Below are 19,904 nucleotides of genomic sequence, written 5' to 3' on the forward strand. Positions count from 1 at the left end.
GGTGGGGGCATGTGGCGCTAAGTAATTTCTCGTTGCTACTGATCTCTCCGCCTTTCGAGTGCGGTGCTTCTTAGCAGCCACGCTTCTTCTCCTGTCTGCATAAGTATATGTATATATATAAGATTAAGTAACCTTTTTGCTGTGCTGAGGTCGAGGCCTCGTATTGCGGCGTGTGTGTGTTGACGCCCCACCATGAAGTGCGGCTCGCGAAGTGGCGACGACCACGGTGGGCTCGTACGCGGCGTGCGTTGCTGTGCGAGCGGAATATAAGGGCACGTAGCGATTCAGTGGCCGCGTGTGCGTCGAGGCGCGCACGTGTGTCCGCATGAGTTGAGCGGAGACGGACGCTGTGGAGCTGCCGTGGTGATGTGTGTGAGTGTGGACGCGGGGTGTGGCGGTGTGCGTTGCCGCTCCTCTACCCCCCCCCGCTGCCCCTCTCCCACTGGCCTGTGCCCTCCCCTGCTGTGCGTCTCCGCGTGAGTTTGCGCGCTGATCCACGTAGTTCTCTCTCCGCGGAGAGAGTGTAGGCAGATGTATGAAATGTGTCTGTGTGGTGTGCCCGTGGGGCACGCGAGTAGAGAGTTGTGTGTGCGCCTGTGTGACGGCGCTGCGCTGTGCTGCCGGGGTGATGTGGCGCCAGCGCTAGGTAAGGTAAATGGGGTGGTTTAAACCCGAAGAGTATGAACCGAATAAATAGCATTTAGCGCCAAATCGGATGTGCTGAAGTGTATTAACGGGGCGCCCGAACCCCGCCGAGTATCCGAGGCCGACGGACGTGCGCGTTGAGCGCTGCGTGTGTGTGGACTGCGCGCGTGCGTACGACGGGACGGAGAACCGCCAGATGGTTCCGCTGTCGTGCCGCGCTGCGTGTGCCGACCGTGTGCCGCCGCTGACCCATGAGTTGTGTGTGATGGTGTGTGTGATGGTGTGCGTGTGTGTGTGCGTGTGCGCCTGAGAGAGCAACGACGGGTGGTGACGAGCGCCGTGCAGCGGTGCGGTGCACGCGTCCACACGCCGACGATATTTCTTTATTATTATTATTATTATTATTTGTTTCGCCTGTTTTGATTGTTTCGATGCTTTCCCGTGCAGGCGGTCATTGTCATCAATGCCGCACTCCGTTTTCTGACTACTGTCATACCTATTACTACCACTTCTTGGAGGCCACGTTGTTGAGCTGTAACGACTGCGAGTAGTGTATCCCCCGCGATTGCTTGTGTTGTTGTGCGGCAGCCGTGCCGGCGTTGCAGCGCTGTGCGTGGCGCGCGCGCGCGGCAGATCGTAGCAGTTGCTCTGTGTCAGCGCGACGACTTACCGAGCCAGTGTTTTTGTCTCCGTGTGTCTCTGATTCTTCTCTGTAGCTCTTTTGCCGCTTTCGCGACTGTGGCGTGCCCTGCGTCGGTGAAACCGTGTGTCTCTAAGCATATATGCGCTTCAACGCGCGTGCTGATTTCCCCGCTTCCGCTTGTGATGCAGGCCTCCCCCGCCACACCGGTCCTGTGCGCTTCTGTGTGCTGCTTTCTGTGTTGCGCTGCAGCAGCGTGCACAGCAGGTAGTGCTGTGAGCCACACATGTGCCGCCGCAATGGCATGGATGTCGAAGTAGTTGTGGCGTTTGGCTGCAGTTGCTTAGGCCTTGCTAGTGCCATGTAGGCTGACTGAGGCTGGGCTGGGCTGCTGTTGCTGGCGGTGATGATGGTTGACCTAATTGCTCGCCTGCTGTGCAGCTGTGCACGTTGTTTTTTGGTGTGCGCTCTCGCCCCCCATTTCCACGTTTCATCTCTCCCTCCTCTCGCTCTCTTCCTTGTGCTCGGCTCTGCCTCCCTTCGCTGCGCACCCCCGCCTTGTTAACAACCTCACATTGTCCCCCCCCCCTCCACCCTTGCCTTGCGTCCTCTCACGTGCGCGCACCGTTTGCGAACGCGCCAGACTTACAGTAGGACACTCTGCTACCTGATTTGTTTCTAACCGCGAACTGTACGACGACGCCCTCACGTGAAGACACCGCTCTCTCCCGCTGCAACTCTTCCCTTTCGCTCGTACTTCACTGAACCTCCGAGAATGAGCCTGCCGACCCTCGAGACGTGCCGCCAGCTGTTCGGCGACGTGTTGCGCGCCGCCGTTGCTGCGCAATCCGTGAAGGCGGATGAGCCGGCCGCCGACACGCCGGCCGATGCTGGCGATGATGATGATGGCAAGTGCTCGTCGCTGGAGGGCACGTACGAGGTTGGGCTGCACATTGGTGCGATCTTCATCATCCTCGCCGCGTCGCTGCTCGGCACGCTGATCCCGCTGGTGGGCAAGCGCGTGCCTGCGCTGCGTCTGCATCCGTACGTGTACGCTGTGGGCAAGTCCACCGCGACCGGCGTTGTGCTTGCTGTCGCGATGATCCACATGATCGGCGAGGCGACGTCGGACTTCGACCAGGACTGCGTCTCCGAGAGCTTCCGCGACATGTACGAGGGGTGGGCGTTCCTGTTTGCGATGATCGCTGCGGTGCTGATGCACGCCGTGGACGGGACCGTTGCGTGGATTGCGGAGCGCTGGAGCACGCGTGCTGCGGAGCACGAGGCTGGCTCTGCTGCTGTGCGCGCCGGTGCGGCGAATCCGTGCGATGACTCGCTGTGCAAGGAGTGCCCTGCGCGCGAGGTGGAGGCCCGGCAGCGTGGCGCCGACAAGCAGGACGGCGTCAACAGCGACGAGATGGACGTTGTCATGATGGACTCGCGCGGCGCTGTGGGCGATCCCGAGCCGGAGCAGTGCGACCAGGGTGCGGCGTGCCACGGCCACCAGCACGGTGTGGCGGTGCCGTCGGACATGCCGCTTGTGCAGCGCGCTGTTGCCGCGATCTGCATGGAGTTCGGTGTGACGCTGCACAGCGTGTTCGTGGGCCTTGCCGTTGCCGTGTCCAACGGGAGCGACCTGCGCGCACTGATCATTGCGCTTGTGTTCCACCAGATGTTCGAGGGCCTCGCGATGGGAGCCCGTCTCGCGGATGCTTCTTTCAAGCTGTCGCTGGAGATTGTGCTGATGCTCGTGTTCTCGTTCTCCGCGCCGATCGGCATTGCCGCTGGCACCGGCGCCGTGGTTGCGTCGCGCGACGCGTTCTCGGGCCCGTCGTACGCGATCGTGAGCGCCGTGCTGGACTCGATCTGCGGCGGCATCATGCTGTACATCGCCTTCAACCTGCTGTTCGTGGACTTCGCGTTCGACATCCGCACGCACTGCAGCGCTGGCCGCCCTTACGCCATCATCAAGCGCATGGGACTGTACGCGGGTCTGTGGATTGGCGCCGGCGTGATGGCTCTGATCGGTAAGTGGCTGTAGGCGCCCGCACTGCGGAGGGTGCGCGCGTCGCGGCTCGGCGCGTGCCGCGTTGACATCTTTTCCCCGTAACGTTTCCAAGACGGGCCGACGGCGTCGCTCTCTAACTTGCCTGATGCTTCGCGTTTTTTTTTCCTGTTTCTTCTGCATTTGTTTTTAATTGTCACAGCCTCGTAGTGGACAGCTTACACCTGTGTCCGTGGTCTTCAAACGTGTCGTGCGCAGCTGCGGCAGTAGTTGAGGTGCCTCTGCGTGTGCCGTGATGGTTGTCCCACTTTTCCCTTGTGCACGGACACACCGGTGGACTTTGTCAACCTAGTGAGATTAAAGTTATTATCTAAGCACTGTAAGGACGATGGTGGCTTTATGTGTACCACCACCTATTGGTTTCGTTCGTCTTTGTTTTATATTTGTTGTTTTTCTCTCGTTTCTTCTCTTGGTGCATGCTACGTCCTGCGATCTCTCCGCGCATTCTCTGCAACGTGTCGGAGCACTGCGGCGGCGAGATGGATGAGCAGCTTTTGCACGCGCTGCGCGTACGCCCTGTTGTGGCCGAGCGCTTCGCGAGATGCTGCACCTGCGGGTTTGTGCAGTCGTGAGAGATCGCAGAAAGTGTCGTTGCAAGCGCCACCACTGACATATGCGCGTGCATACTGACGCACATGTACCCGAACGCCGCGCCGGTGCGGCCTCTCCGCGTTTTCTTTTTTCTTTTGCTGTAACGTTTTTGTTTCTCGCTGTTTCTCTTTTGCACCTTGTGTAAGCGCGATATCTGAGGTGGGTGGGGGCATGTGGCGCTAAGTAATTTCTCGTTGCTACTGATCTCTCCGCCTTTCGAGTGCGGTGCTTCTTAGCAGCCACGCTTCTTCTCCTGTCTGCATAAGTATATGTATATATATAAGATTAAGTAACCTTTTTGCTGTGCTGAGGTCGAGGCCTCGTATTGCGGCGTGTGTGTGTTGACGCCCCACCATGAAGTGCGGCTCGCGAAGTGGCGACGACCACGGTGGGCTCGTACGCGGCGTGCGTTGCTGTGCGAGCGGAATATAAGGGCACGTAGCGATTCAGTGGCCGCGTGTGCGTCGAGGCGCGCACGTGTGTCCGCATGAGTTGAGCGGAGACGGACGCTGTGGAGCTGCCGTGGTGATGTGTGTGAGTGTGGACGCGGGGTGTGGCGGTGTGCGTTGCCGCTCCTCTACCCCCCCCCGCTGCCCCTCTCCCACTGGCCTGTGCCCTCCCCTGCTGTGCGTCTCCGCGTGAGTTTGCGCGCTGATCCACGTAGTTCTCTCTCCGCGGAGAGAGTGTAGGCAGATGTATGAAATGTGTCTGTGTGGTGTGCCCGTGGGGCACGCGAGTAGAGAGTTGTGTGTGCGCCTGTGTGACGGCGCTGCGCTGTGCTGCCGGGGTGATGTGGCGCCAGCGCTAGGTAAGGTAAATGGGGTGGTTTAAACCCGAAGAGTATGAACCGAATAAATAGCATTTAGCGCCAAATCGGATGTGCTGAAGTGTATTAACGGGGCGCCCGAACCCCGCCGAGTATCCGAGGCCGACGGACGTGCGCGTTGAGCGCTGCGTGTGTGTGGACTGCGCGCGTGCGTACGACGGGACGGAGAACCGCCAGATGGTTCCGCTGTCGTGCCGCGCTGCGTGTGCCGACCGTGTGCCGCCGCTGACCCATGAGTTGTGTGTGATGGTGTGTGTGATGGTGTGCGTGTGTGTGTGCGTGTGCGCCTGAGAGAGCAACGACGGGTGGTGACGAGCGCCGTGCAGCGGTGCGGTGCACGCGTCCACACGCCGACGATATTTCTTTATTATTATTATTATTATTATTTGTTTCGCCTGTTTTGATTGTTTCGATGCTTTCCCGTGCAGGCGGTCATTGTCATCAATGCCGCACTCCGTTTTCTGACTACTGTCATACCTATTACTACCACTTCTTGGAGGCCACGTTGTTGAGCTGTAACGACTGCGAGTAGTGTATCCCCCGCGATTGCTTGTGTTGTTGTGCGGCAGCCGTGCCGGCGTTGCAGCGCTGTGCGTGGCGCGCGCGCGCGGCAGATCGTAGCAGTTGCTCTGTGTCAGCGCGACGACTTACCGAGCCAGTGTTTTTGTCTCCGTGTGTCTCTGATTCTTCTCTGTAGCTCTTTTGCCGCTTTCGCGACTGTGGCGTGCCCTGCGTCGGTGAAACCGTGTGTCTCTAAGCATATATGCGCTTCAACGCGCGTGCTGATTTCCCCGCTTCCGCTTGTGATGCAGGCCTCCCCCGCCACACCGGTCCTGTGCGCTTCTGTGTGCTGCTTTCTGTGTTGCGCTGCAGCAGCGTGCACGGCCCTGCGAAGCCGCAATGAAACTATGTGGGTATCTTAGTGCCCTTGCGGTCATACCAGGAGGGGCGAAGCTGGTGTGAAGTCTCTGGCTGAGAGAGCGTTGGTGGGTAGCGGCGCTTGATGCCGCCTACTCGGTCACGAAATGCATCTTCTTTTCCGCTCGCATCCTCGGTGTCTTTGGCTCATATTCGCTCCCTTCGCCGCCCGTCATTGATCTCCTCTCACTGTTTACCTCCTGGCGACTTACTGACAAACGAACGCCTTCCTAACCTCTTTTCTATCCACTCCTGTGTGTCTGCCGTCTACTGGGGCCCAAAGCAACAATACAACGCCTTGTTCGCTAAGTTCCCCTTTCCAACACGATCTCTGCAGCGGCGCCTGAAGCGTTCACTAAACAGTCTCCTTTCCTTCTCTTTCCCTTCCCCCCTCGCTCTACTACAAACTCTGATAATGAGCCTTCCGACCCTCGAGACGTGCCGCCAGCTGTTCGGCGACGTGTTGCGCGCTGCCGTTGCTGTGCAGATGCTGGACGCGGAGTCGCACGGGCACTCGCACGCAGACTCGCACGGGCACTCGCACACGGACTCACATGCGGCCGGCGGTGATGACGGACATGGCCACGCGCACGGCGACGGCGACGGTGACGGCGATCACGGCCACAGTCACGGGGATCATGACCACAGTCACGGCGATCACGGCCACAGCCACGGGTGCGCGAGCATGGAGGGCGAGTATGCGCTGGGGCTGCACATTGCTGCGATCTTCATCATCCTCGCCGCGTCGCTGCTCGGCACGCTGATCCCGCTGGTGGGCAAGCGCGTGCCTGCGCTGCGTCTGCATCCGTACGTGTACGCTGTGGGCAAGTCCACCGCGACCGGCGTTGTGCTTGCTGTCGCGATGATCCACATGATCAACCACGCTGCTGTTGTTTTCGCTGCAGAATGTGTGCCCGAGAACTTCCGCGAGATGTACGAGGGGTGGGCGTTCCTGTTTGCGATGATCGCTGCGGTGCTGATGCACGCCGTGGACGGGACCATTGTATGGGTAGCGGAGCGCTGGAGCAAGCGTGCCGCTGTGCGCGCCGGTGCGACGGAGCCGTGCAACGACTCGCTGTGCAAGGAGTGCCCTGAGCGCGAGGCGGAGGCCCGGCAGCGTGGCGCCGACAAGCCGGACAGCCGACAGGACAGTGGTGAGGGCGACGAGATGGCTGCAGTTGTACTGAGCCCCGACGGTGCGGATGGCAAGCGCGACGTCGACGAGGTGGCGTGCCACGGCCACCAGCACGGTGTGGCGGTGCCGTCGGACATGCCGCTTGTGCAGCGCGTTGTTGCCGCGATCTGCATGGAGTTCGGTGTGACGCTGCACAGCGTGTTCGTGGGCCTTGCACTCGCCGTGTCCAACGGGAGCGACCTGCGCGCACTGATCATTGCGCTTGTGTTCCACCAGATGTTCGAGGGCCTCGCGATGGGAGCCCGTCTCGCGGATGCTTCTTTCAAGCTGTCGCTGGAGATTCTTCTGATGCTCGTGTTCTCGTTCTCCGCGCCGATCGGCATTGCCGCTGGCACCGGCGCCGTGGTTGCGTCGCGCGACGCGTTCTCGGGCCCGTCGTACGCGATCGTGAGCGCCGTGCTGGACTCGATCTGCGGCGGCATCATGCTGTACATCGCCTTCAACCTGCTGTTCGTGGACTTCGCGTTCGACATCTGCACGCACTGCAGCGCTGGCCGCCCTTACGCCATCATCAAGCGCATGGGACTGTACGCGGGTCTGTGGGTTGGCGCCGGCGTGATGGCCGGGATCGGTAAGTGGCTGTAGGCGCCCGCACTGCGGAGGGTGCGCGCGTCGCGGCTCGGCGTGTGCTGCGGTTCGGCGGCGAGCCGTTACACACCGTCGCCGTTTCTGCTGCGTGCTGCGACGACTCTCGCCCATCTTTTATTGCTTTATTTTTCTATGTCGTTGTGCTAACTGACGCCGTTTGTACGGCGCCGCGTGCTAAGCTGCGTAACGCTCGCTTCTCTTCTCTTTCTCTCCGCCTCTTCTCCTGTTTCAAAGAGTCCAGAAGTAGTGCACGCGTCGGTAGCGACATCGTCTTTTTTTTCTGTTCAACCCCTTTATAACGTGTGTCGCTGCTGCATAAGCGCCCTTTTTTTTTCTCTCTCTCTCTCTCTCTGTTTCTATCTCTCTCTCTCTTGTACTATTGTTTGATGAGTTAGCGTTCCACCCTGATAGATTCGCTTTCTTGTCTTTCACTAATTATAACGCTCAGCAGATGAGCCTGCGAAGGAAGAGTTGCTTGCCAAAGAACACGGGCAATCACCTTCGAAAGAGTGTGTCGGTGTCCAGGTAAAGAAACGGTCCACGCCACCCAATCAGATGCGCTGCGCTGCTCGCTCAGTATGGAAGCATCCCTCTGGCGAGAGTGCGCAGACACACGTCTGAGCTGATGCCTGCGCGCTGCGTGGTGTGGTGTGACCGAGCGAGACCCGAGCACTCCGTGTTCGTTTCCTCCTCTTGCTTTTTGTTTTGTAATGCCAGTGCGCTTAAAAAGGCGTCTGATGCTCTTCTCTCTCAATTTCCCCTTATTTTGTTTTTCTTCAGCGAACCTAAGTGCTTCTAACTGTACCGTTTATTTTTGTTTTCTGGCTTCTTTACTTGTGTGGCCCTATTTTCTCTGCTGTAGCTGTGTATGTAAGTAACGCTGTCGCCGGAGACGGTGCTCGCGCTGTTGATGTGTAGAGGGCGCGGCGTGCCACGGCCACCAGCACGGTGTGGCGGTGCCGTCGGACATGCCGCTTGTGCAGCGCGCTGTTGCCGCGATCTGCATGGAGTTCGGTGTGACGCTGCACAGCGTGTTCGTGGGCCTTGCCGTTGCCGTGTCCAACGGGAGCGACCTGCGCGCACTGATCATTGCGCTTGTGTTCCACCAGATGTTCGAGGGCCTCGCGATGGGAGCCCGTCTCGCGGATGCTTCTTTCAAGCTGTCGCTGGAGATTGTGCTGATGCTCGTGTTCTCGTTCTCCGCGCCGATCGGCATTGCCGCTGGCACCGGCGCCGTGGTTGCGTCGCGCGACGCGTTCTCGGGCCCGTCGTACGCGATCGTGAGCGCCGTGCTGGACTCGATCTGCGGCGGCATCATGCTGTACATCGCCTTCAACCTGCTGTTCGTGGACTTCGCGTTCGACATCCGCACGCACTGCAGCGCTGGCCGCCCTTACGCCATCATCAAGCGCATGGGACTGTACGCGGGTCTGTGGATTGGCGCCGGCGTGATGGCTCTGATCGGTAAGTGGCTGTAGGCGCCCGCACTGCGGAGGGTGCGCGCGTCGCGGCTCGGCGCGTGCCGCGTTGACATCTTTTCCCCGTAACGTTTCCAAGACGGGCCGACGGCGTCGCTCTCTAACTTGCCTGATGCTTCGCGTTTTTTTTTCCTGTTTCTTCTGCATTTGTTTTTAATTGTCACAGCCTCGTAGTGGACAGCTTACACCTGTGTCCGTGGTCTTCAAACGTGTCGTGCGCAGCTGCGGCAGTAGTTGAGGTGCCTCTGCGTGTGCCGTGATGGTTGTCCCACTTTTCCCTTGTGCACGGACACACCGGTGGACTTTGTCAACCTAGTGAGATTAAAGTTATTATCTAAGCACTGTAAGGACGATGGTGGCTTTATGTGTACCACCACCTATTGGTTTCGTTCGTCTTTGTTTTATATTTGTTGTTTTTCTCTCGTTTCTTCTCTTGGTGCATGCTACGTCCTGCGATCTCTCCGCGCATTCTCTGCAACGTGTCGGAGCACTGCGGCGGCGAGATGGATGAGCAGCTTTTGCACGCGCTGCGCGTACGCCCTGTTGTGGCCGAGCGCTTCGCGAGATGCTGCACCTGCGGGTTTGTGCAGTCGTGAGAGATCGCAGAAAGTGTCGTTGCAAGCGCCACCACTGACATATGCGCGTGCATACTGACGCACATGTACCCGAACGCCGCGCCGGTGCGGCCTCTCCGCGTTTTCTTTTTTCTTTTGCTGTAACGTTTTTGTTTCTCGCTGTTTCTCTTTTGCACCTTGTGTAAGCGCGATATCTGAGGTGGGTGGGGGCATGTGGCGCTAAGTAATTTCTCGTTGCTACTGATCTCTCCGCCTTTCGAGTGCGGTGCTTCTTAGCAGCCACGCTTCTTCTCCTGTCTGCATAAGTATATGTATATATATAAGATTAAGTAACCTTTTTGCTGTGCTGAGGTCGAGGCCTCGTATTGCGGCGTGTGTGTGTTGACGCCCCACCATGAAGTGCGGCTCGCGAAGTGGCGACGACCACGGTGGGCTCGTACGCGGCGTGCGTTGCTGTGCGAGCGGAATATAAGGGCACGTAGCGATTCAGTGGCCGCGTGTGCGTCGAGGCGCGCACGTGTGTCCGCATGAGTTGAGCGGAGACGGACGCTGTGGAGCTGCCGTGGTGATGTGTGTGAGTGTGGACGCGGGGTGTGGCGGTGTGCGTTGCCGCTCCTCTACCCCCCCCCGCTGCCCCTCTCCCACTGGCCTGTGCCCTCCCCTGCTGTGCGTCTCCGCGTGAGTTTGCGCGCTGATCCACGTAGTTCTCTCTCCGCGGAGAGAGTGTAGGCAGATGTATGAAATGTGTCTGTGTGGTGTGCCCGTGGGGCACGCGAGTAGAGAGTTGTGTGTGCGCCTGTGTGACGGCGCTGCGCTGTGCTGCCGGGGTGATGTGGCGCCAGCGCTAGGTAAGGTAAATGGGGTGGTTTAAACCCGAAGAGTATGAACCGAATAAATAGCATTTAGCGCCAAATCGGATGTGCTGAAGTGTATTAACGGGGCGCCCGAACCCCGCCGAGTATCCGAGGCCGACGGACGTGCGCGTTGAGCGCTGCGTGTGTGTGGACTGCGCGCGTGCGTACGACGGGACGGAGAACCGCCAGATGGTTCCGCTGTCGTGCCGCGCTGCGTGTGCCGACCGTGTGCCGCCGCTGACCCATGAGTTGTGTGTGATGGTGTGTGTGATGGTGTGCGTGTGTGTGTGCGTGTGCGCCTGAGAGAGCAACGACGGGTGGTGACGAGCGCCGTGCAGCGGTGCGGTGCACGCGTCCACACGCCGACGATATTTCTTTATTATTATTATTATTATTATTTGTTTCGCCTGTTTTGATTGTTTCGATGCTTTCCCGTGCAGGCGGTCATTGTCATCAATGCCGCACTCCGTTTTCTGACTACTGTCATACCTATTACTACCACTTCTTGGAGGCCACGTTGTTGAGCTGTAACGACTGCGAGTAGTGTATCCCCCGCGATTGCTTGTGTTGTTGTGCGGCAGCCGTGCCGGCGTTGCAGCGCTGTGCGTGGCGCGCGCGCGCGGCAGATCGTAGCAGTTGCTCTGTGTCAGCGCGACGACTTACCGAGCCAGTGTTTTTGTCTCCGTGTGTCTCTGATTCTTCTCTGTAGCTCTTTTGCCGCTTTCGCGACTGTGGCGTGCCCTGCGTCGGTGAAACCGTGTGTCTCTAAGCATATATGCGCTTCAACGCGCGTGCTGATTTCCCCGCTTCCGCTTGTGATGCAGGCCTCCCCCGCCACACCGGTCCTGTGCGCTTCTGTGTGCTGCTTTCTGTGTTGCGCTGCAGCAGCGTGCACGGCCCTGCGAAGCCGCAATGAAACTATGTGGGTATCTTAGTGCCCTTGCGGTCATACCAGGAGGGGCGAAGCTGGTGTGAAGTCTCTGGCTGAGAGAGCGTTGGTGGGTAGCGGCGCTTGATGCCGCCTACTCGGTCACGAAATGCATCTTCTTTTCCGCTCGCATCCTCGGTGTCTTTGGCTCATATTCGCTCCCTTCGCCGCCCGTCATTGATCTCCTCTCACTGTTTACCTCCTGGCGACTTACTGACAAACGAACGCCTTCCTAACCTCTTTTCTATCCACTCCTGTGTGTCTGCCGTCTACTGGGGCCCAAAGCAACAATACAACGCCTTGTTCGCTAAGTTCCCCTTTCCAACACGATCTCTGCAGCGGCGCCTGAAGCGTTCACTAAACAGTCTCCTTTCCTTCTCTTTCCCTTCCCCCCTCGCTCTACTACAAACTCTGATAATGAGCCTTCCGACCCTCGAGACGTGCCGCCAGCTGTTCGGCGACGTGTTGCGCGCTGCCGTTGCTGTGCAGATGCTGGACGCGGAGTCGCACGGGCACTCGCACGCAGACTCGCACGGGCACTCGCACACGGACTCACATGCGGCCGGCGGTGATGACGGACATGGCCACGCGCACGGCGACGGCGACGGTGACGGCGATCACGGCCACAGTCACGGGGATCATGACCACAGTCACGGCGATCACGGCCACAGCCACGGGTGCGCGAGCATGGAGGGCGAGTATGCGCTGGGGCTGCACATTGCTGCGATCTTCATCATCCTCGCCGCGTCGCTGCTCGGCACGCTGATCCCGCTGGTGGGCAAGCGCGTGCCTGCGCTGCGTCTGCATCCGTACGTGTACGCTGTGGGCAAGTCCACCGCGACCGGCGTTGTGCTTGCTGTCGCGATGATCCACATGATCAACCACGCTGCTGTTGTTTTCGCTGCAGAATGTGTGCCCGAGAACTTCCGCGAGATGTACGAGGGGTGGGCGTTCCTGTTTGCGATGATCGCTGCGGTGCTGATGCACGCCGTGGACGGGACCATTGTATGGGTAGCGGAGCGCTGGAGCAAGCGTGCCGCTGTGCGCGCCGGTGCGACGGAGCCGTGCAACGACTCGCTGTGCAAGGAGTGCCCTGAGCGCGAGGCGGAGGCCCGGCAGCGTGGCGCCGACAAGCCGGACAGCCGACAGGACAGTGGTGAGGGCGACGAGATGGCTGCAGTTGTACTGAGCCCCGACGGTGCGGATGGCAAGCGCGACGTCGACGAGGTGGCGTGCCACGGCCACCAGCACGGTGTGGCGGTGCCGTCGGACATGCCGCTTGTGCAGCGCGTTGTTGCCGCGATCTGCATGGAGTTCGGTGTGACGCTGCACAGCGTGTTCGTGGGCCTTGCACTCGCCGTGTCCAACGGGAGCGACCTGCGCGCACTGATCATTGCGCTTGTGTTCCACCAGATGTTCGAGGGCCTCGCGATGGGAGCCCGTCTCGCGGATGCTTCTTTCAAGCTGTCGCTGGAGATTCTTCTGATGCTCGTGTTCTCGTTCTCCGCGCCGATCGGCATTGCCGCTGGCACCGGCGCCGTGGTTGCGTCGCGCGACGCGTTCTCGGGCCCGTCGTACGCGATCGTGAGCGCCGTGCTGGACTCGATCTGCGGCGGCATCATGCTGTACATCGCCTTCAACCTGCTGTTCGTGGACTTCGCGTTCGACATCTGCACGCACTGCAGCGCTGGCCGCCCTTACGCCATCATCAAGCGCATGGGACTGTACGCGGGTCTGTGGGTTGGCGCCGGCGTGATGGCCGGGATCGGTAAGTGGCTGTAGGCGCCCGCACTGCGGAGGGTGCGCGCGTCGCGGCTCGGCGTGTGCTGCGGTTCGGCGGCGAGCCGTTACACACCGTCGCCGTTTCTGCTGCGTGCTGCGACGACTCTCGCCCATCTTTTATTGCTTTATTTTTCTATGTCGTTGTGCTAACTGACGCCGTTTGTACGGCGCCGCGTGCTAAGCTGCGTAACGCTCGCTTCTCTTCTCTTTCTCTCCGCCTCTTCTCCTGTTTCAAAGAGTCCAGAAGTAGTGCACGCGTCGGTAGCGACATCGTCTTTTTTTTCTGTTCAACCCCTTTATAACGTGTGTCGCTGCTGCATAAGCGCCCTTTTTTTTTCTCTCTCTCTCTCTCTCTGTTTCTATCTCTCTCTCTCTTGTACTATTGTTTGATGAGTTAGCGTTCCACCCTGATAGATTCGCTTTCTTGTCTTTCACTAATTATAACGCTCAGCAGATGAGCCTGCGAAGGAAGAGTTGCTTGCCAAAGAACACGGGCAATCACCTTCGAAAGAGTGTGTCGGTGTCCAGGTAAAGAAACGGTCCACGCCACCCAATCAGATGCGCTGCGCTGCTCGCTCAGTATGGAAGCATCCCTCTGGCGAGAGTGCGCAGACACACGTCTGAGCTGATGCCTGCGCGCTGCGTGGTGTGGTGTGACCGAGCGAGACCCGAGCACTCCGTGTTCGTTTCCTCCTCTTGCTTTTTGTTTTGTAATGCCAGTGCGCTTAAAAAGGCGTCTGATGCTCTTCTCTCTCAATTTCCCCTTATTTTGTTTTTCTTCAGCGAACCTAAGTGCTTCTAACTGTACCGTTTATTTTTGTTTTCTGGCTTCTTTACTTGTGTGGCCCTATTTTCTCTGCTGTAGCTGTGTATGTAAGTAACGCTGTCGCCGGAGACGGTGCTCGCGCTGTTGATGTGTAGAGGGCGCGGCGTGCCACGGCCACCAGCACGGTGTGGCGGTGCCGTCGGACATGCCGCTTGTGCAGCGCGCTGTTGCCGCGATCTGCATGGAGTTCGGTGTGACGCTGCACAGCGTGTTCGTGGGCCTTGCCGTTGCCGTGTCCAACGGGAGCGACCTGCGCGCACTGATCATTGCGCTTGTGTTCCACCAGATGTTCGAGGGCCTCGCGATGGGAGCCCGTCTCGCGGATGCTTCTTTCAAGCTGTCGCTGGAGATTGTGCTGATGCTCGTGTTCTCGTTCTCCGCGCCGATCGGCATTGCCGCTGGCACCGGCGCCGTGGTTGCGTCGCGCGACGCGTTCTCGGGCCCGTCGTACGCGATCGTGAGCGCCGTGCTGGACTCGATCTGCGGCGGCATCATGCTGTACATCGCCTTCAACCTGCTGTTCGTGGACTTCGCGTTCGACATCCGCACGCACTGCAGCGCTGGCCGCCCTTACGCCATCATCAAGCGCATGGGACTGTACGCGGGTCTGTGGATTGGCGCCGGCGTGATGGCTCTGATCGGTAAGTGGCTGTAGGCGCCCGCACTGCGGAGGGTGCGCGCGTCGCGGCTCGGCGCGTGCCGCGTTGACATCTTTTCCCCGTAACGTTTCCAAGACGGGCCGACGGCGTCGCTCTCTAACTTGCCTGATGCTTCGCGTTTTTTTTTCCTGTTTCTTCTGCATTTGTTTTTAATTGTCACAGCCTCGTAGTGGACAGCTTACACCTGTGTCCGTGGTCTTCAAACGTGTCGTGCGCAGCTGCGGCAGTAGTTGAGGTGCCTCTGCGTGTGCCGTGATGGTTGTCCCACTTTTCCCTTGTGCACGGACACACCGGTGGACTTTGTCAACCTAGTGAGATTAAAGTTATTATCTAAGCACTGTAAGGACGATGGTGGCTTTATGTGTACCACCACCTATTGGTTTCGTTCGTCTTTGTTTTATATTTGTTGTTTTTCTCTCGTTTCTTCTCTTGGTGCATGCTACGTCCTGCGATCTCTCCGCGCATTCTCTGCAACGTGTCGGAGCACTGCGGCGGCGAGATGGATGAGCAGCTTTTGCACGCGCTGCGCGTACGCCCTGTTGTGGCCGAGCGCTTCGCGAGATGCTGCACCTGCGGGTTTGTGCAGTCGTGAGAGATCGCAGAAAGTGTCGTTGCAAGCGCCACCACTGACATATGCGCGTGCATACTGACGCACATGTACCCGAACGCCGCGCCGGTGCGGCCTCTCCGCGTTTTCTTTTTTCTTTTGCTGTAACGTTTTTGTTTCTCGCTGTTTCTCTTTTGCACCTTGTGTAAGCGCGATATCTGAGGTGGGTGGGGGCATGTGGCGCTAAGTAATTTCTCGTTGCTACTGATCTCTCCGCCTTTCGAGTGCGGTGCTTCTTAGCAGCCACGCTTCTTCTCCTGTCTGCATAAGTATATGTATATATATAAGATTAAGTAACCTTTTTGCTGTGCTGAGGTCGAGGCCTCGTATTGCGGCGTGTGTGTGTTGACGCCCCACCATGAAGTGCGGCTCGCGAAGTGGCGACGACCACGGTGGGCTCGTACGCGGCGTGCGTTGCTGTGCGAGCGGAATATAAGGGCACGTAGCGATTCAGTGGCCGCGTGTGCGTCGAGGCGCGCACGTGTGTCCGCATGAGTTGAGCGGAGACGGACGCTGTGGAGCTGCCGTGGTGATGTGTGTGAGTGTGGACGCGGGGTGTGGCGGTGTGCGTTGCCGCTCCTCTACCCCCCCCCGCTGCCCCTCTCCCACTGGCCTGTGCCCTCCCCTGCTGTGCGTCTCCGCGTGAGTTTGCGCGCTGATCCACGTAGTTCTCTCTCCGCGGAGAGAGTGTAGGCAGATGTATGAAATGTGTCTGTGTGGTGTGCCCGTGGGGCACGCGAGTAGAGAGTTGTGTGTGCGCCTGTGTGACGGCGCTGCGCTGTGCTGCCGGGGTGATGTGGCGCCAGCGCTAGGTAAGGTAAATGGGGTGGTTTAAACCCGAAGAGTATGAACCGAATAAATAGCATTTAGCGCCAAATCGGATGTGCTGAAGTGTATTAACGGGGCGCCCGAACCCCGCCGAGTATCCGAGGCCGACGGACGTGCGCGTTGAGCGCTGCGTGTGTGTGGACTGCGCGCGTGCGTACGACGGGACGGAGAACCGCCAGATGGTTCCGCTGTCGTGCCGCGCTGCGTGTGCCGACCGTGTGCCGCCGCTGACCCATGAGTTGTGTGTGATGGTGTGTGTGATGGTGTGCGTGTGTGTGTGCGTGTGCGCCTGAGAGAGCAACGACGGGTGGTGACGAGCGCCGTGCAGCGGTGCGGTGCACGCGTCCACACGCCGACGATATTTCTTTATTATTATTATTATTATTATTTGTTTCGCCTGTTTTGATTGTTTCGATGCTTTCCCGTGCAGGCGGTCATTGTCATCAATGCCGCACTCCGTTTTCTGACTACTGTCATACCTATTACTACCACTTCTTGGAGGCCACGTTGTTGAGCTGTAACGACTGCGAGTAGTGTATCCCCCGCGATTGCTTGTGTTGTTGTGCGGCAGCCGTGCCGGCGTTGCAGCGCTGTGCGTGGCGCGCGCGCGCGGCAGATCGTAGCAGTTGCTCTGTGTCAGCGCGACGACTTACCGAGCCAGTGTTTTTGTCTCCGTGTGTCTCTGATTCTTCTCTGTAGCTCTTTTGCCGCTTTCGCGACTGTGGCGTGCCCTGCGTCGGTGAAACCGTGTGTCTCTAAGCATATATGCGCTTCAACGCGCGTGCTGATTTCCCCGCTTCCGCTTGTGATGCAGGCCTCCCCCGCCACACCGGTCCTGTGCGCTTCTGTGTGCTGCTTTCTGTGTTGCGCTGCAGCAGCGTGCACGGCCCTGCGAAGCCGCAATGAAACTATGTGGGTATCTTAGTGCCCTTGCGGTCATACCAGGAGGGGCGAAGCTGGTGTGAAGTCTCTGGCTGAGAGAGCGTTGGTGGGTAGCGGCGCTTGATGCCGCCTACTCGGTCACGAAATGCATCTTCTTTTCCGCTCGCATCCTCGGTGTCTTTGGCTCATATTCGCTCCCTTCGCCGCCCGTCATTGATCTCCTCTCACTGTTTACCTCCTGGCGACTTACTGACAAACGAACGCCTTCCTAACCTCTTTTCTATCCACTCCTGTGTGTCTGCCGTCTACTGGGGCCCAAAGCAACAATACAACGCCTTGTTCGCTAAGTTCCCCTTTCCAACACGATCTCTGCAGCGGCGCCTGAAGCGTTCACTAAACAGTCTCCTTTCCTTCTCTTTCCCTTCCCCCCTCGCTCTACTACAAACTCTGATAATGAGCCTTCCGACCCTCGAGACGTGCCGCCAGCTGTTCGGCGACGTGTTGCGCGCTGCCGTTGCTGTGCAGATGCTGGACGCGGAGTCGCACGGGCACTCGCACGCAGACTCGCACGGGCACTCGCACACGGACTCACATGCGGCCGGCGGTGATGACGGACATGGCCACGCGCACGGCGACGGCGACGGTGACGGCGATCACGGCCACAGTCACGGGGATCATGACCACAGTCACGGCGATCACGGCCACAGCCACGGGTGCGCGAGCATGGAGGGCGAGTATGCGCTGGGGCTGCACATTGCTGCGATCTTCATCATCCTCGCCGCGTCGCTGCTCGGCACGCTGATCCCGCTGGTGGGCAAGCGCGTGCCTGCGCTGCGTCTGCATCCGTACGTGTACGCTGTGGGCAAGTCCACCGCGACCGGCGTTGTGCTTGCTGTCGCGATGATCCACATGATCAACCACGCTGCTGTTGTTTTCGCTGCAGAATGTGTGCCCGAGAACTTCCGCGAGATGTACGAGGGGTGGGCGTTCCTGTTTGCGATGATCGCTGCGGTGCTGATGCACGCCGTGGACGGGACCATTGTATGGGTAGCGGAGCGCTGGAGCAAGCGTGCCGCTGTGCGCGCCGGTGCGACGGAGCCGTGCAACGACTCGCTGTGCAAGGAGTGCCCTGAGCGCGAGGCGGAGGCCCGGCAGCGTGGCGCCGACAAGCCGGACAGCCGACAGGACAGTGGTGAGGGCGACGAGATGGCTGCAGTTGTACTGAGCCCCGACGGTGCGGATGGCAAGCGCGACGTCGACGAGGTGGCGTGCCACGGCCACCAGCACGGTGTGGCGGTGCCGTCGGACATGCCGCTTGTGCAGCGCGTTGTTGCCGCGATCTGCATGGAGTTCGGTGTGACGCTGCACAGCGTGTTCGTGGGCCTTGCACTCGCCGTGTCCAACGGGAGCGACCTGCGCGCACTGATCATTGCGCTTGTGTTCCACCAGATGTTCGAGGGCCTCGCGATGGGAGCCCGTCTCGCGGATGCTTCTTTCAAGCTGTCGCTGGAGATTCTTCTGATGCTCGTGTTCTCGTTCTCCGCGCCGATCGGCATTGCCGCTGGCACCGGCGCCGTGGTTGCGTCGCGCGACGCGTTCTCGGGCCCGTCGTACGCGATCGTGAGCGCCGTGCTGGACTCGATCTGCGGCGGCATCATGCTGTACATCGCCTTCAACCTGCTGTTCGTGGACTTCGCGTTCGACATCTGCACGCACTGCAGCGCTGGCCGCCCTTACGCCATCATCAAGCGCATGGGACTGTACGCGGGTCTGTGGGTTGGCGCCGGCGTGATGGCCGGGATCGGTAAGTGGCTGTAGGCGCCCGCACTGCGGAGGGTGCGCGCGTCGCGGCTCGGCGTGTGCTGCGGTTCGGCGGCGAGCCGTTACACACCGTCGCCGTTTCTGCTGCGTGCTGCGACGACTCTCGCCCATCTTTTATTGCTTTATTTTTCTATGTCGTTGTGCTAACTGACGCCGTTTGTACGGCGCCGCGTGCTAAGCTGCGTAACGCTCGCTTCTCTTCTCTTTCTCTCCGCCTCTTCTCCTGTTTCAAAGAGTCCAGAAGTAGTGCACGCGTCGGTAGCGACATCGTCTTTTTTTTCTGTTCAACCCCTTTATAACGTGTGTCGCTGCTGCATAAGCGCCCTTTTTTTTTCTCTCTCTCTCTCTCTCTGTTTCTATCTCTCTCTCTCTTGTACTATTGTTTGATGAGTTAGCGTTCCACCCTGATAGATTCGCTTTCTTGTCTTTCACTAATTATAACGCTCAGCAGATGAGCCTGCGAAGGAAGAGTTGCTTGCCAAAGAACACGGGCAATCACCTTCGAAAGAGTGTGTCGGTGTCCAGGTAAAGAAACGGTCCACGCCACCCAATCAGATGCGCTGCGCTGCTCGCTCAGTATGGAAGCATCCCTCTGGCGAGAGTGCGCAGACACACGTCTGAGCTGATGCCTGCGCGCTGCGTGGTGTGGTGTGACCGAGCGAGACCCGAGCACTCCGTGTTCGTTTCCTCCTCTTGCTTTTTGTTTTGTAATGCCAGTGCGCTTAAAAAGGCGTCTGATGCTCTTCTCTCTCAATTTCCCCTTATTTTGTTTTTCTTCAGCGAACCTAAGTGCTTCTAACTGTACCGTTTATTTTTGTTTTCTGGCTTCTTTACTTGTGTGGCCCTATTTTCTCTGCTGTAGCTGTGTATGTAAGTAACGCTGTCGCCGGAGACGGTGCTCGCGCTGTTGATGTGTAGAGGGCGCGGGCTCGTACGCGGCGTGCGTTGCTGTGCGAGCGGAATATAAGGGCACGTAGCGATTCAGTGGCCGCGTGTGCGTCGAGGCGCGCACGTGTGTCCGCATGAGTTGAGCGGAGACGGACGCTGTGGAGCTGCCGTGGTGATGTGTGTGAGTGTGGACGCGGGGTGTGGCGGTGTGCGTTGCCGCTCCTCTACCCCCCCCGCTGCCCCTCTCCCACTGGCCTGTGCCCTCCCCTGCTGTGCGTCTCCGCGTGAGTTTGCGCGCTGATCCACGT

At 59.2% G+C, this 19,904-nt stretch overlaps 6 protein-coding genes across 6 annotated transcripts; all 6 read left to right on the plus strand.

Moving 5' to 3' along the window:
- Positions 1-1,926: 1,926 nt before the first annotated feature.
- On the plus strand, positions 1,927-3,326 carry ABB37_01601 (putative Zinc transporter putativecation transporter; the record flags this gene model as incomplete). Its single annotated transcript, XM_015798173.1, has 1 exon — positions 1,927-3,326. Exon 1 carries the CDS (start codon positions 2,061-2,063, stop codon positions 3,324-3,326), a length of 1,266 nt encoding a protein of 421 aa, XP_015663693.1. The 5' UTR covers positions 1,927-2,060.
- A 2,640-nt stretch (positions 3,327-5,966) lies between these two features.
- ABB37_01602 (putative zinc transporter) lies at positions 5,967-7,465 on the plus strand (the record flags this gene model as incomplete). Its single annotated transcript, XM_015798174.1, has 1 exon — positions 5,967-7,465. The coding sequence occupies exon 1, from the start codon at positions 6,101-6,103 to the stop codon at positions 7,463-7,465; it is 1,365 nt and encodes a 454-aa protein (XP_015663694.1). The 5' UTR covers positions 5,967-6,100.
- A 971-nt stretch (positions 7,466-8,436) lies between these two features.
- On the plus strand, positions 8,437-8,946 carry ABB37_01603 (putative zinc transporter; the record flags this gene model as incomplete). Its single annotated transcript, XM_015798175.1, has 1 exon — positions 8,437-8,946. One exon carries the CDS (start codon positions 8,437-8,439, stop codon positions 8,944-8,946), a length of 510 nt encoding a protein of 169 aa, XP_015663695.1.
- A 2,640-nt stretch (positions 8,947-11,586) lies between these two features.
- Positions 11,587-13,085, plus strand: ABB37_01604 (putative zinc transporter; the record flags this gene model as incomplete). Its single annotated transcript, XM_015798176.1, has 1 exon — positions 11,587-13,085. Exon 1 carries the CDS (start codon positions 11,721-11,723, stop codon positions 13,083-13,085), a length of 1,365 nt encoding a protein of 454 aa, XP_015663696.1. The 5' UTR covers positions 11,587-11,720.
- A 971-nt stretch (positions 13,086-14,056) lies between these two features.
- Positions 14,057-14,566, plus strand: ABB37_01605 (putative zinc transporter; the record flags this gene model as incomplete). The annotated part of the gene is made up of 1 exon (XM_015798177.1): positions 14,057-14,566. One exon carries the CDS (start codon positions 14,057-14,059, stop codon positions 14,564-14,566), a length of 510 nt encoding a protein of 169 aa, XP_015663697.1.
- Positions 14,567-17,206: 2,640 nt separating this feature from the next.
- On the plus strand, positions 17,207-18,705 carry ABB37_01606 (putative zinc transporter; the record flags this gene model as incomplete). The annotated part of the gene is made up of 1 exon (XM_015798178.1): positions 17,207-18,705. Exon 1 carries the CDS (start codon positions 17,341-17,343, stop codon positions 18,703-18,705), a length of 1,365 nt encoding a protein of 454 aa, XP_015663698.1. The 5' UTR covers positions 17,207-17,340.
- Between the last annotated feature and the right edge of the window lie 1,199 nt (positions 18,706-19,904).

The sequence above is a fragment of the Leptomonas pyrrhocoris genome (assembly GCF_001293395.1).
Source record: "Leptomonas pyrrhocoris isolate H10 chromosome Unknown, whole genome shotgun sequence".
NCBI classification, from domain to species: Eukaryota; Euglenozoa; class Kinetoplastea; order Trypanosomatida; family Trypanosomatidae; genus Leptomonas; species Leptomonas pyrrhocoris.